Raw genomic sequence first — 15,509 nt, 5'->3', positions numbered from 1 at the left:
CAGGGCCGTAAGTACTGGACTTGAAAAAACATGATAAAGCTAGCTAAGATACAGTTAACAGAATCTGGCACTGATTAGATGTAAGAGGCAAGAAAAAGAGAGGCACTGAAACTAGTTCTGAGTTTGAGAGAAAAGGGAGATAGTGGTGTGGTACTGGCAGCACTCAAAGTACACACACGATAGGGTCCGAATGGAATCACAAACACATAGCCAAAGCTTGTAGTACATGGCTCTCTCCCCATGGACCTGGATGTCCTGATTGGCAAGTTCCATGTCCCCAGAGCCTAGTCTGGAACCTAGCACAAAGCAGGCATATAGTCAGAAGGAAAAAAAGGAGGGAAGGAGGAAGGAAACAAATAAATGAATGAATGGATGAGAGCAGCTCCCAGGTCCTGCATGAAGCATTCCTACACTGAAGAATATTTCAGGACCTCTGGGTCACCTCCTGGGGTGGAAGGGCTCTAGTGAAGGCTGTATACAAAGAACTGTGTCATCTGCACAATGGGGTAAGCTGGGGAAGAGTAGAAGGTGGAAGGTCCTGGGTGGAAAAGAGAGATATGTGGGCAAGTAAATACCATGTTAAAGTTGAGAATTTACATGATCACCATTTGTTATAATATAGGGATGCACTGAATCCCCAAGAAATTAAGGTCAGTCTTATTAATCACGATGCGTCAAAGGGAAGTCCTCCTGCTGTTTTACCACAGGGGAAGAGAAGAAAACCTAAGGCCGTACAGGGCTGCTGGGGACCACCTGTGGTTTCTCTCTCTCTCTCTTTTTTCTCGTTACTCACATAGCTCTTCCTATATAGCCTTGTATTATGGTTATATGTAATTATTTCTACCATAGCTCTCCCCAAGGAACACTTCTTGGCCTTCTTTGTATTTAGAACTAATACTGAGCTGTGAGCATTGGTAGAACTAAACCAGTTATTAAAATATAGAAACACTTATGTTTGAGCTGCTACCCCGGACCACTCCAAGTGCCTCTTTTTTTTCTTTTGAGACAGAGTCTCACTCTGTTACCCAGGCTGGAGTGCAGTGGCACCATCTTGGCTCACTGCAACTTCCGCCTCTCAGGTTCACGCGATTCTCCTGCCTCAGCCTCCCGAGTAGCTGGAATTATTAGTGCCCGCCACCATGACCAGCTAATTTTTGTATTTTTAGTAGAGACCAGGTTTCACCATGTTGGCTAGGTTGGTCTTGAGCTCCCAGCAGCCTCCCGAGTAGCTGGGATTATTAGTGCCCGCCACCATGCCCAGCTAATTTTTGTATTTTTAGTAGAGACCAGGTTTCACCATGTTGGCTAGGTTGGTCTTGAGCTCCCAGCCTCAAGGGATCCACCCACCTCGGCCTCCCAAAGTTCTTGGATTAAAGGCATGAGCCATCACACCCAGCCTTCCAAGTGCCTTTCTGATGCCTCAGCCACACCAGCACCTCCCTGGGACTTCTCTGTGATCTGCCAACTAAAGGGGTAGCACCTGGCAGAGCTGGGGTGTTCCTGCACTCTAGTCAGCATGATATGCTGTCCTGATGGTTAAGTATTTTGGTTGTCACCTCTGCTGTATCCTTCTCAGCTTCCATCAACCCTTTGTTGGCTGACTTCACCTGTCCTGAAATATGCAGCTCTAGTCTCCTCTCCCTACCACATCCACTTCCCCCTGAAAACTCACCAGGCCGGGCCGACAGCACCTGGCAGTGTGGATGAGGGCATGGCCTGCCCTCTGCGGTGTCAGAACTCCATTCAGAAGGCCCCTCCCCAGGTGGATGTGGTTCCGGGGACCGGCGAGGAGTCAGACACAACCACACTGGCTGTGAATTTGAGTAACAGGGGCCTGGAGTTTCTGGTAGTAGCCTCCTGTCTAGGCCTGGAGGTCCAAAGATCAAGGGGTGTGCCTCTGGGGACCAAGAATATGCCACGCTGGGGGTGAAATGGGGAAAAATCTGGCAAGCTGGGTGCACAGTTGCATCCTGGGGCCGAGAGCCAGGGGTGGGCTCGGAGGGACACCCCCGCCTTTTCCTCTGTGGGTGTCGGGCAGACAGGCTGGATTTTTGCAAGTTGAAAAGACTGCTGGTACTGAGGCAGATGCTGGAGGCTTCAACTGGGCCAGGGGCTGGCTCAGGGAGGGCCCTGGGGCGCTGTGGGTTAGAGAGCCGCCCCAAAGGGGCTGCTGAGTTGGATCTGGTGACATGCTGATCAGGAGAAGCTGGCTCCGGCTGGGGCTGTGTCCGAGGAATAGGAGGCCTGGATGGGGGGACCCCCGTTTCTGGGCCAGGCTTCCTGCCATGCCACTGGAACCGCTTTTTGTAGTGGTGGTGCCGGTGGCGGTGGTAGTGGACATGGCTGGAAACCTGGGTTTCCCCTGTGGGCACCACCGAGTCCAAGGAACGAGGCCGAGAGGTCACGCTAGGGTGCATGTCCACTCGCTGGGGATCCCCTTCAGGGCTGCAGTACACTAGGGAGTCGAAGTCACTGCTTAGGGAGCTGCAGAAAGTAGAACTGCTTCCATGGACACCCTGTAGGCTGATGTCCGTGCAGTTGACCACGGAGTCACTGGAAGAGCCATGACAAGGCCCTGAGCTGGAGTCACTGGCTGGCCCATCTGCCAGGTACCCACTGCGTTCTGTGCAATAGCTTTCTCCAGATCCACTGCTGTCAGGGGGCCTGGCCCGGCGTAGGGGCACTGGGCGAGCAGCAGGGTGCTGTGAGGTGGATTGGAGGTGGCTCAGTCCCCAGCCTTGTGCATAGGGGTGCTGGGCCCCTGCCAGGCGCTGCTGCTCTCCTGGAGCCCGGGGATGTGCAGCTCTGGGGAGGCGGTGATGCCGAGGGCCCATGCCTGGCTCCTGGGATGGCAGGCAGGGACCAGGTCGTGGGGGCCGAGCCACTGCACTCTGGGAAGGGCCCAACAGGTAGGCAGCAGGGAGGTGGTAGTGGGCATGGCCAGGATGCTGGCGAATGAGGTGGAGTCTTCGACCTGGCTCTTGGTAAGATCGAGAGGGTCCCAGGGACTGGGAAAATGAATCTCCCTCTGGAAAAAAGAACCAAGAGCACAGATGTTTAACTCTACAAACCTACAGAAAGACATGGCTGTAGCTAATCTATTTGACCCTGGGTAGCCTGTGAGCTCAGAGTTTGGGGGACCAAGAACGTGCCTAACCTGCCTGTGCTCTGGGACTCCTTCGTTCCCTCCAGTCAGGCTGTCTGCCCGGGGAGGGCCACTGTGCGCATCAATCCCTCATCCTCCCATCAGCCATTTGGAGCTCTTTCACCGAGGGCCACTGCCAGCCCATAGGGCACCCATGGGTACCTTAGAAAAAGGGTCTCTTTTCTCAAGATATTTATTTCACTTTCATCTTTCATAAAATTATCTTAACATACTGATTTTGTTAGAATAGGATATTTTATTGCCAGAAAATTGGAATAATAAACATACAAATCGCCAGATTTAGAATCAACAGACTTGCCATGAAATACAAATAATTTTTACAATAATAAAGATATCTACACGCCAGGCATGGTGGCTCATGCCTGTAATCCCAGCACTTTGGGAGGCCAAGGTGGGCAGATCACCTGAGGTCAGGAGTTTGAGACCAACCTGACCAACATGAAGAAACCCCATCTCTACTAAAAATACAAAATTAGCCGGGTATGGTGGTGCATGCCTGTAATCTCAGCTACTTGGGAGGCTGAGGCAGGAGAATCGCTTGAACCCAGGAGGAGGAGGTTGTGGTGAGCCGAGACCGCACCACTGCACTCCAACCTAGGCAATGAGAGTGAAACTCCGTCTCAAAAAATATAAACAAACAAACAAACAAATTTACATTATGAATGACCCTTCCCCTCAAGTGAGGCACTCTGGAGCAGTGTACAGCGTATACAACTATGGTGGCAGTTCCGCTTTCTCCCCAGCTTCACGGCTGCAACCCTTTCCCAAAGGGAAGCCACATTCTAGACCTGTCTGCCTACACATGGGGGAGCCCTTGGCCCACCTCCTACCTATGATGTTGAACATGCAGAGGGGGCAAGTCCGATGCTGATGTAACCACGGGTCCACGCAGTTACGATGGAACTCATGGAGGCAGGAAATGACCCGTAGCTCCTGGAGAAAAAGAGGGGGTCCAAACCAAAGGTTTCTGTAGCCATAGGAATTGCCAAGAATCAGAACATCCCCCAACTCCCTTAGGCCTCTCCTTCTTGCTATTATCTACTTGTAAAAGACCTCACAGTAGAATAGGAATGGTATGAGCTTTGGTATCACATAGACCTGGATTTTGCACTTAGCTGCATGACTTTGGGCAAGTTTCTTAACAGACAGTTTTCTGCTGTAAAATGAAGATAAATGAATCGAACCCCACCCTTCATTGCCATGGGTCTAAAATGAGATAATGCATTCAAAGCACCACTGCAGCCTGGCAGGTGGTACACTCTCAACAAAAAATAGTGCTCTTTCACTGGAAGGTCAGAAAAGTGACCAAACCTCAGGCTGGTCCCTGATCTCTGCCTCATGCAGGATACATGGGAAAACAGATGTAGCCAGGGTACCCATACCAGACCCTAGGCCTGCCCACCCCTCCCCCAGCTTCAGTCTCCCCAGGCTGGTCATGGAGGTGAATCACAAGACCTGCCTTACCTGCCCCTCAGAGAACTCCTCCAGACAGATGGCACACACAGGGGCTGAGCTGCAGCTGCTCCCTGAGTCTGGCCACTCACCCTGGGCCTGTCTGCAGCTGGCCTGGTACCTCCTGGTGGCTAGCTGGCTGATGGCCCAGGCTGTTCTCTGCTGAAGTGGATCCTGGGAAGAGGAATGAGGCTCAGATTGGGGCATGTCAGATCGGGGCATGGGCTCCCCTTCCCTCCCTCTCTAGACCCCAGCTTGGACTCTGTTCCCAGTCACTCAGGTAGATTACATGGCCAGTTGAACATCCTTGGGAGTTCGTCTCCTCGGAGCTCATATGTGGCTCTGCCAAGCATGCCAAGCCCTCCCAAAACTAGCTGAGTATGGTGGTGCAGGCCACCCACCTGCTTATACCATTACCTTTTCTTCCTTTGATGACCCATGAGAAACTTTTTATCCAACTGCTGCTTGACATTTCAACTTGGATATCTAATAGGCATTTCAAACTTATATGCCTCATCCTATTAACCATGGGTTAATCTCCGACCACATACCTGTCTTCCCCGTCTTCCCCATTACAGCAAATAGCAATTACATTCTTTTAATTGCTCAGGCCAAAAAGCTTGGTGCCATCCTTGAGTCCTTTCACACCCCACAATCAATCCATTACTAAATCGGTTGGCTTGGCCTTCAAAATGTACCCAGAACCTAACTATTGCTCATCACTTTAACTGCCACCTTCCTAATCCAAGCTACCATTATTGTCACCTGGATTCCTGCAATAGCCTCTTAGCTGGTGTCTCTGTTTCCAGCTTTGCTTCCCCGTAGTCTATTCTCATTACAACAGCAAGAATGATCATATTAAAACTTCAGTCAGATCGTGATGCCCCTTCTCTCACAACACTCTAGTGGCTCCTGTTTCACCCACAGTAAAAAATAAATGGCCTCAACAGTCCAATATAACTGGGCCCCCATCAGCTACTCTGCCGTCTCACTCTGTTCCAGTCACAGCCTTCATGCTGTTCCTCAGATACACCAGACACATTTCTGCCTTAAGGCCTTTGCATTTACTGTTCTCTCTGCCTGGATCCCTTTCTCCTCAGATACCTGTACAGATCACTCCCTCTCCCATTTAGGATCTTTGCTGCAATGCCATCTTCTCAATGTGGCCTTCCCTGGACTTTAAAACTGAACCCTGTTCTGGCTGAGCGCGGAGGCTCACACCTGTAATCTCAGCACTTTGGGAGGCCAAGGAGGGTGGATCACGAGGTCAAGAGATTGAGACCAGCCTGGCCAACATGGTAAAACCTCATCTCCACTAAAAATACAAAAATTAGCTGGGCATGGTGGCGCACACCTGTAGTCCCAGCTACTCACAAGACTGAGGCAGGAGAATTGCTTGAACTCAGGAGGTGGAGGTTGCAGTGAGCCGAGATCATGCCACTGCACTCCAGCCTGGGTGACAGAGCAAGACTCTGTCTCAAAAAAAAAAAAAATTAACTCTATTCCCTTGCATTCCCTTCCCACTTTGCTGTCAGCATTATCATTTTTTCTCCATAGTACACACCACCATCTAAAACATTATAGATTTTACTTATTTAGTTTGTTTATTGTTTGTTTTCTCCCTCTAGAATAAAAGCTCTTTGAGGGTAGGGTTTTTTGTCATCTTGTTCACTGTACTACCCTCAGCACCTGGAACAGTGCCCAACACATAATAGAGCCTGGTGTACTTGTTGAATGGATGAGTAATATAAGGAGAGGCTGCTGGAAATCAACAAAGACAGATGCTGGGTATTTCAATGTAAATGGTTTCACAGGTATAAAGGTGCCTTCCTCACGTATTCATTCCTTCTCCCCACCCACCCACACACGCGCAGACGTTCACCACCACCAAAGACCCCACACTGCTCACCGGCCTGCTGTGGCGGGGGCGGCACCGGATGCGCAGCACTGAAGCCAGGATGATCACAAAGATAGTGCCCACCACTGTCAGAAGGATCCACACATCATAATCTGGCTGGGGAGTGAGCAGAGAGGGAAAGGGTCATACTTCCAGGAGGAGAAGAGAGGGTCATACTTCCAATTCGGGAGGAAACACAGAGGCCTGGGAGGCACATAGCTAGCTGGAGGTTCCCTTGAGTCCTCCATCTGAGGGGATAGGGAGGAACCTGCAAGTGGGATTAGGTGGGCCCTCCCTGCCCAAGGGCACTCAGAGAGTGGTGTCTTCCGGATATCAGCTGGGAGAAGTACTATCTCAAAACCCATGTGCTTGGGGGAAAAAAGAGAAAGGGATTCCTCTGCAAGGTGGGAGTTTCTTGCCAGTGAGCAGCTGGAAGAGGTTCTTGGCCAGTAGAGAAGCCCCAACCAGGGCTCATGGATTCAGGGGACCAGGGTTTCATTCTGGCTCTGCTATTCCATGCCATGAAGCCACAGAGCTGTAAAGAACTTTAGTACTCATCTGTCCTGATCTGTTCATTCTGTAGGTGACGCCCAAAGATGGGGAAAACTTGCCCACAGGCACACAGCTGATGGATGAAGTTGGACTGGAGGGTTTCCAGGATCTCTCTCAGCTCCAGGAGTCTAAGGGCTTTTGGTGGGAGTTGCCACAGGACAAAGTAGGGATAGTGCAGGGCAAGGTCTGGAGGTCTAGTGTGCTTACCCAGGCTGGGGGCTCCTTCAGCTCGATCCTCACATGGGCCTTTTGGTTCTTGTACACAAACTCCATCAGCTTCTCAGCATCATTACCCCAGATCAACACCACTGGCCAGGTCAGCCCCAGCGGCTGCTGCAGCTACAGGGGGAAAGTGCCCACAGGGCTGCTGTGACTTCTCCCTACCCTTCCCTCTCCCCTGAGAGCTTTATCTTCCTCTATTCAGCCCCCTCCTTGAACACGCAAATGTCCCTGGGTACCTGCTCAGCAGCAGCTCGATCCTCAGTGATGTCAAAGAGGACAGCACTGGCTCCTCGCTCACCCGCCATCCGGGCCTGCAGAGGCACACAGTAGAGGTTGGGCTAAGGTCAGGGAAGGATAGAGCCCACCCACGGTCTAGCCTCACCCATCACACATCTATCCCTTCCTAGGATTTTGCCCACACCACACCTCTGCACACTCATATCTACCTATGCAAGGCATCAGTGGGTCTAGGATCTCCTCTTCTGCCTCCTGAGCTCACTCAGGTCCCCACTGCCTTCAGTTTTTCCTTTTGTAATAGAACAAATCCTTAAGGGGGGTTTACAGGGTGCCAGGTGGTGGACCTGGCTCTAGGACAAAAGACAAATAAGACACAGCTCCTGCCCTCAGGGTACAATCAGCCTGCCTTCACTAAGAGGTGTGAGCACCAAGAGCAGGAGTGACCTGCACCCCTTAGAAGGAGAAGAGAGAGGAAGAAGGGGACAGCAGAGAAGTAGAGCTCTCCTTCAGAGGGAGCTGGGCTTTCCAGGGCCCAGCCCTGCCTGCAGGGCATCTCCCCAGCTCAGGCAAAGGTCTAAGAGCCTGGGACAGCACTCTCACCCAAGGCCGCCATCACAAAGCCCCAGGCTCAGCCCATCTCATGGGCTCCCTCTCCCTGCCACACTCTACTTTGCTGAGTCCTTCTCTGGCTCTAATTCAAGGACTTAGAGGAGTCCCTGTCCAGTGGTTTATCTTTTGTCCTCTCCCTTAGGGCACCATTAGAGACAAAAGTGGGGAGGGACTCGAGGGGCTAGTCTCAGATCAACACCACTGGCCAGGTCAGCCCCAGAGGCTGCTGCAGCTACAGGGGGAAAGTGCCCACAGGCACACGTGCATGTTCACCAAAGGCTCCAAGAGCCAGCTTGAGGAAGCAGAATCTAGCCAACCAGGCAGAACAGATAGCAGTGCCAGAAAGAGAACAAAAAGCAGGAATCCAGGGGGTGTGCGTGGGGAGGGGAGTAAGGAAAGGAAGATAAGAGCTAAAGGTGGGGGGAGGGGGGACGCACAACAGCAAACAACTAACAGGCACTGTGAGGAGCTGCTCATGGCCTTGGCCTGGGGCCTCCCAGCCCAGCACAGCCACCCTCCAGCCTTCCTCCCTAGGGCAAAGGTTCATCTTCTAATGGCGTCAGGCTGTGATTTTACATCCCTGGGCACTGCCCCCACCCTCCAAAGTCTCTGGGGTCTTCCCACAGGCATTGAAGGAGTTAACCCTCCTGCAAGTAGTGGTGGCAGCAAGAAGAGCCAGTGCTGGGACTTACTCACAGGCTCAGCACTTTGATCTCTGCCTGTCTTCCCAGGGAGAGCCTGTCAGGGCAGGTCTCCTGCCAGGCAGGCTGGGAGCAGCTCCTTTCCTTGCTCCAGCTCCCTGCTCTCCACTCCCCAGACAGTGGCAGGGCCCAGGGGGCCACTCAGAGCCCACGGCCTGCAGGCAGAAGAGGCACTCAAGTGGGGCCCCATTTTGGTCAGGAGGGTAACTTTCCTTCCTCCCCCAGGAGCTAGGCCCAGCCTAGGGCCCAGGCTTACCAGGCTACTTGACTGTAAATTCACAGGACCCGTCAATTCCAGAATGGAAGTGCTGAAGGAGTTGAGAGGTTCGTGGCTTCCATCTTCCCTACTCACTTCCTCCCAGGAAGTTCACCCCATCTAAGCTACTCCAGGCAGGTAGAGACTTTCCAATCTTCAGAACCCTCCTAACAAGGGTATGGGAGAAGTAACAGGGGAAAAGGAAGCCCTGATAGGGAACCCTACTGGTGATCTCCTATTCCAGGGATTTGGCCAAAGGACAGGAGGGGTCACCCCAGTAGTCACAGAATTGGGACTCCCAGGCCTCGGTTTTCACATCCCTAGAACAAGACCCTGGACCCACCCTGGCCTGGAAGAGCATGAGGAAGGGCAAAGATTTTCTTCTTTGGAGATTTTGTTATTTCCCTTCCCCTCTCTCTTTGAAGAATTAGGGTAGGAACAGTGGAAGGCAATTACTGTGACATTCAAACACTCCAGCCCATTACAGCCCATAATTACAAAGTTGTAAAAGTGATCAAAGAGCCCAGAGCATTGGCCAACAGGGGAAAACAAACAGGACTTTCAGGCAGTGGGTCCCTGTGTCCAGAATTCTAGGAATAAAAAGCAAGATTTGGGACAGGTAGCAGTCCAATCTAGGGCTATCTATGCCTCCTGTCCACCTGCAGGAGAAAGTAAGTGGAGGCAAAAAGGAAAAAAAGTACTTCTTTGGGGACTGGAATTTGGAAAGCAGAGAGAGGATAGGCAGGCCCTCAGGACAGGAAGGCAGTTTTAGAAAGAATCCAGAGAGCTCTTTGGAAGCTTCAGAGTTGGCCAGCCCTAGGGGCAGCAGGCAAGGCTGCCACAGCCTCTAGCAACAGGAGCCATTACAGAGAGAACAATGTGAGTGAGTTGGCAATTCTGCCTCTTACTTGCAGGACTCACTGGTCAGCTGCTGCATTTCTCTGGGCCTTAGATTTTCCTCTCCAGACAAAAGTCCCTATATATTTTCTGCTCATCAAAACTGAAACACCTACCGTGCCCAGGCCACCAAGCCAGGAAAAGCCAGGCCCTCCAAAACAGCTCATAATATAGTTGTGGAGACAAGGCAAATACATAAAGCTATAACGCTGATAATAATATTCTAGAGCACAAAGGAATAGAAACAGAGGTTTCCCACACCTTTTTTCACTCCAGAAGGCTCTCCCCTCTACTATCCCCTCCACCAACACACACACACACACAATCTGGCACAAATGTTCAATATAGAAAGCAGATAAAAGTGAGGCTGCTTACTTTGAGGTAGGGGTGGGGACAGGAAGGACCTTTGGCCTCTCCCTCCACCCATCATGTGCCTCCCTGAAACCTAGACTTAGCATTAGATGGTGTTGAAAGCATGCACAGACACCCTACCTGCTGGAGGCATGCCCCCAGGGAGGGATTTCTGCTCCTACTGGGCTGGCTGGGCCTGGGCTGGTCAGGAAAGATTCGGTAGCAAAGGTGAGATTCCTCTGGGCTTGAAAGTGAAGGATGAAAGGAAGGAGAAGGAATATAACCTTTGTTGAGATCCAGTGACCAGATTGCCTAGGGTTGAATTCTGGCTCTGACACCAACTATTAACTGTGAGACTTGGGGCAAGTCACTTCACTACTCTGTGGTTTTTTTTTTTTTTTTCCTGTAAACTGGGATAATAACAGGACCTAATCCATAGGGTTGTTATGAGGACTACATAAACGAATCCACACAAAGCATTTATAATAGTGCCTGGCACATGGTGTTGCTTAACTATTAGTTATTATTATATCAACTATTATCATTATTGTTATCATTGTTGAGATAGAGTCTCACCCTGTTGCCCAGGCTGGAGTGCAGTGGCGCAATCTTGGCTCACTACAATCTCCACCTCCCAGGTTCAAGAGATTCTCCTGCCTCAGCCTCCCAAGTAGCGGGGATTACAGGCATACGCCACAAGGCCTGACTAATTTTTTTTTTTTTTTGAGACAGAGTCTTGCTCTGTCGCCAGGCAGGAATACAGTGATGTGTGGTGTGATCTCGGCTCACTGCAACCTCCGCCTCGTGGGTTCAAGTGATTCTCCTGTCTCAGCCTCCCGAGTAGCTGGGACTACAGGCGTGTGCCACCACACCCAGCTAATTTTTGTATTTTTAGTAGAGACGAGGTTTCACCATGTTGGCCAGGCTGGTCTCAAACTCTTGACTTTGTGATCTGCCTGCCTCGGCCTCCCAAAGTGCTGGGATTACAGGCATGAGCCACCACACCCAGCTCTTATGTTAACTATTATTAATACTACATATTTCCTACATGTGATTTCATTTACTCCTCAACTCTATAAGACAGTCATCAGCCCCACTTCTGAGTTGGGAAACTGAGCCTCAGAGAAACTGAATAATTTCCCCAGGGTTACCAACTGAGAAGCAGTGGAGGCAGAATTTGCACCCAGGACCTCAGCCTTCAGAATGCCTGTTCTTTACTACCAGGTAGTGGCCTCCATGGTAAGAGAGGCAGGGCTTGCACCCATCTGCTTTTCTCCAGATCTAGCTCCTTCTAGCAGGCAAAAGGCCACTGCACGAGTTCAGGCATAAGGTGATAAGACTCCGGCTTATCACCAGGATGGCTGTGGAGCTGCTAATAAAGAAACAGAAACCAATCTGGGTGACTGGACAGAGGGTGGAGGGGGTAGTGGGGTGGTGACAAGAATGGAAGCCTCCAGAAGAATTATGGTGAGGGTTTCAGAAAAGAATAAGCGACAAAACAAATGGAAGTAAAAATACCCCAACCTTGTTAACTACAAAAGCACGGAATGATGATGCCAATGATGATGACGGTAATGATAATTGCAATCATTTATTGAGTGGTTACCATGTACGTGGCATGGGGCTAAAAGCTTCTCATTAAATCCTCCTAACTACTTATAAGTCCCATTATTATTCCCCTTTTACAGATGAGGAAATAGAGGCTTAGAGAGGTGAGCTTAAAAAGTCCAGGTCACACTGAGGGGAAGTGGAGGAGCCAGGCTCCAAGCCCAGGGCTATCTGGCTTGAGAGCCCCAGCTCTGTCATTGGTGACAATACCATTGGCACCAATAGGAAAAGCCAAAGCAGAGCTGCAGGGGATCAGTGGTTTCCAAATTCTTCCTCCCCTAAGACCCCATCTTTCCCTTATACCTCTCATGAGTCACATTTTAAGAAAAACAGATGTTCGGCTGGGAGCAGTGGCTCATGCCTGTAATCCCAGCACTTTGGGAGGCCAAGGTAGGCAGAACTCTGGAGGTCAGGAGTTTGAGACCAGCCTGGCCAACATGGTGAAACCCTGTTTGTACTAAAAATACAAAAATTAGGCTGGGCATGGTGGCTCATGACTGTAATCCCAGCACTTTGGGAGGCCAAGGCAGGCAGATCACAAAGTCAGGAGTTTGAGACCATCCTGGCCAACATGGTGAAACCTCGTCTCTACTAAAAATACAAAAATTAGCTGGGTGTGGTGGCAGGCACCTGTAATCCCAGCTACTTGGGAGGCTGAGGTAGAGAACTGCTTGAACCCCGGAGGCGGAGGTTGCAATGAGCCGAGACTGCGCCACTGCACTCCAGCCTGGGTAACAGAGCGAGACTCCGTCTCAAAAAAAAAAAAAAAAAAAAAAAAATTACCCAGGCATGGTGGCACACAACTGAAATCCTAGCTATTCAGGAGGCTGAGGCAGGAGAATCACTTGAACCTGGGAGGCGGAGGTTGCAGTGAGCCGAGATGGAGCCACTGCACTCCAGCCTGGGCGACAGAGCAAGACTCTGTCTCAAAAGAACAGATGTTCTACCAAACTAACTATATTTATTACAATTTATTTTCTTATGAGATAACTTGTATTAACATGTTGAACTAATAGAATTCCCGCCAAAACAAAACCAAGTATTTGAGGTAAGCCCGTGGAACCTCTGAAATATTGGAGGTAGCTCAAAGACTCACAGGCAAAGGTCTAGAGGTCCTGGGAGGTAGCAGGCCAGGGTGCAGCAGGCAGAAGAGAAGGCACACAGCTGTGGAAAGGGGGCAGCCCCAGCCCAGCTCCCACCAATAGCAGCAAAGCTTCTCGGAACCCTTCTTCCCCCCCTCACCATACACACACACACACACACACACACACTCACTATGTAATGTAGTACAGGCACTGGGAACTTGTTTACCAAATGAATAAATGAGTGCCATTTGCCCACATTTTGTAAGTTAAGAGAAATGAAACATCCAGAAGTAGGGCAGGTGCTGCAGCCTAACAACTCTGCTGCCATGAAGGCTCACGGCCTTGCAGAGATGCCACACTCCCCAGCTCCTCGAAGTGCATCCTGACCCCCTGCTTCCCACCATCTCTGGAGTCCCCTTCCTTGTCAGCATTCTGGAGTCACCAGGCCAGGTGAATATCTTCACCCACATTCAGAATCCTGCCCACATCCCTGCCTTCCATGGGATGAGGTAAGAATCCAGGTTGTTTCCTTGCCCCCACAAGGATATCCACAAGGGATCTGGGCCTGAGACAACAAGCTAGCACAAAGGCCGGGAGTGTCACTCTCCTCTCTTACCACCCTTGGGGGCATACCCATGTGTGCCACACACAATCTAACTACACTCCACACATATATTCAGTTTTCCAGCTAGAAGGGAGGCCACAGATAGATTAAGCCTCGTTTGGAGAAACAGACAGGGTTGGATTCAAAGCTCAGCTCCATTCCTTCCTAATTGTGTCATCCAGCAAGTTACTTGACTTTTCTGATCTTCACTTGTCTCATACGTCAAATTGAGAATAATAATGTCTACCTTTCCTGGGATTGTTCTGAAAAGTGAATGAGATCATACATACAAAGAATCTGTCCCATGTCCACATGGCACATTGTGAGCACACAGAAAACAGTAACTGCTATTATTAGTTAAAGCAGGAGTCACAGGCAAAGGTCTAAAGGTCCTGTGAGGTAGCAGACCAGGGTGGAGCATAGCAAAAGAGAAGGCCCACAGCTGTGGAAAAGGGGCAGCCCCAGCCCAGTTCCTACCAACCATGGCCTGCAGCAATGTACTTTGCAGCTTTCTTCTAGAGAAACTGAAAATCTGAGGGTTTTTTTTTTTTTGAGACGAAGTCCCACTCTGTTGCCCATGCTGGAGTACGGTGGTGCGATCTCTGCTCACTGCAAGCTCCACTTTCTGGGTTCACGCCATTCTCCTGCCTCAGCCTCCCCAGTAGCTGGGACTACAGGTGCCTGCCAACACGCCTGGCTAATTTTTTGTATTTTTAGTAGAGACGGAGTTCCACTGTATTAGCCAGGATGGTCTCGATCTCCTGACCTCGTGATTCACCCGCCTCGGCTTCCTAAAGTGCTGGGATTATAGGCGTGAGTCACCGTGCCTGGCGAAAATCTGAGCTTTTATATAAACATTTTTAATTTTTAAATGTGGCAATTAAGTTACACATTGAAAAGTCACTGTGAGGGTTAAACACAACGTGTCTGCAAGCCAAACCCAGCTTATGGGCCACCAGTTTGCAATCTCAGGGGAAAATTGTGAACTTTTTAAAGGTGGGGCAATGATTTCTATCTCTGCTGTTCTTGCACATGCTCAGTGTGTATTTCTAAAAGAAGAAATCCCTTCAATTGATCCCTTCTTTGCTCTGGTGCAGAGCAGGGGAAGGGACTCAGGAACTCCCAAGTGATGGGAAGGAGGTGGGATGGGGAACATGCTGGGATGAAGGTCAAAAAGTCCTGCTGGTGCTAGTCAGAGGAGAAAGAACAGAGGTGTGAATTTCCACTTCTCTCATACCAGTCATGGGTTAGGGAAACCCAAGGGAATCAGGTACATCACTCTTAGGAAACATGGGAACAAGAGAGCACAGGGTCTTCTCACAGCCCAGAGCTGGGTGAAGTTCTGGGTGTGTGTAGGGTGAAGTATGAGTCTACCTTGCTGGCCAGTGACAGGCAGGGGCGGGGGGCCCGTCGAGGACTCTCCAGCTTGACGATGCTGATGAATCCAGGCTCCAGATTGTCGTCATCACTGGCATTGCACAGGTATAGGGGGTGGGACTGCAGAGAGAGACAGATTTGGGTTAGGGAGGCTTTAGGCAGCAGGAGTGAGCTGTGAGAGCCACACACCTCTCCATTGTTCTAGGGAGGTACCAGGCAGGTCTCTTGGTGCCACAAAAGAGTATGCCTTATGATTGGATTGACTCATAGTAAGCTAGTGACCACTGTTTGTCACTTCAGAGATGGTAGGGCCAAGGGCACAGGTAGTGGAGGCAGACAGGAGGGAGAGGGTGTCCCAGAGGGGGCCTAAATGAAGAGCTTGCTGCAAAGCAACTCTAACAACCTTCAACTCCAACAATCCTACTTTTCTAAACTAGCCAGATGCAGAGGACTCCTCTCCTGGCCCCAGACTCACTACCTCCTGATCCTCCTACC

General features: G+C 50.5%; 1 protein-coding gene across 2 annotated transcripts in view; it reads right to left on the bottom strand.

Annotated features, from left to right (window-relative positions):
* RNF43 (ring finger protein 43) overlaps positions 1–15,509 on the bottom strand; it is a 67,084-nt gene that overhangs the window by 2,242 nt on the left and 49,333 nt on the right. For both annotated transcript variants that reach the window (XM_073004902.1, XM_073004903.1), the window contains exons 3-9: positions 15,012–15,134; positions 7,526–7,600; positions 7,275–7,406; positions 6,528–6,632; positions 4,631–4,792; positions 3,997–4,099; positions 1,673–3,028 (exon numbers count right to left, since the gene is read on the bottom strand). In XM_073004902.1, coding sequence (XP_072861003.1) covers positions 1,673–3,028; positions 3,997–4,099; positions 4,631–4,792; positions 6,528–6,632; positions 7,275–7,406; positions 7,526–7,600; positions 15,012–15,134 — 2,056 coding nt within the window. The remainder of the gene's footprint in view (positions 1–1,672; positions 3,029–3,996; positions 4,100–4,630; positions 4,793–6,527; positions 6,633–7,274; positions 7,407–7,525; positions 7,601–15,011; positions 15,135–15,509) is intronic.

The sequence above is a fragment of the Chlorocebus sabaeus genome, chromosome 16 (assembly GCF_047675955.1).
Source record: "Chlorocebus sabaeus isolate Y175 chromosome 16, mChlSab1.0.hap1, whole genome shotgun sequence".
In the NCBI taxonomy this organism is placed as follows: domain Eukaryota; kingdom Metazoa; phylum Chordata; class Mammalia; order Primates; family Cercopithecidae; genus Chlorocebus; species Chlorocebus sabaeus.
This window is presented reverse-complemented; position numbering and strand designations above follow the sequence as displayed.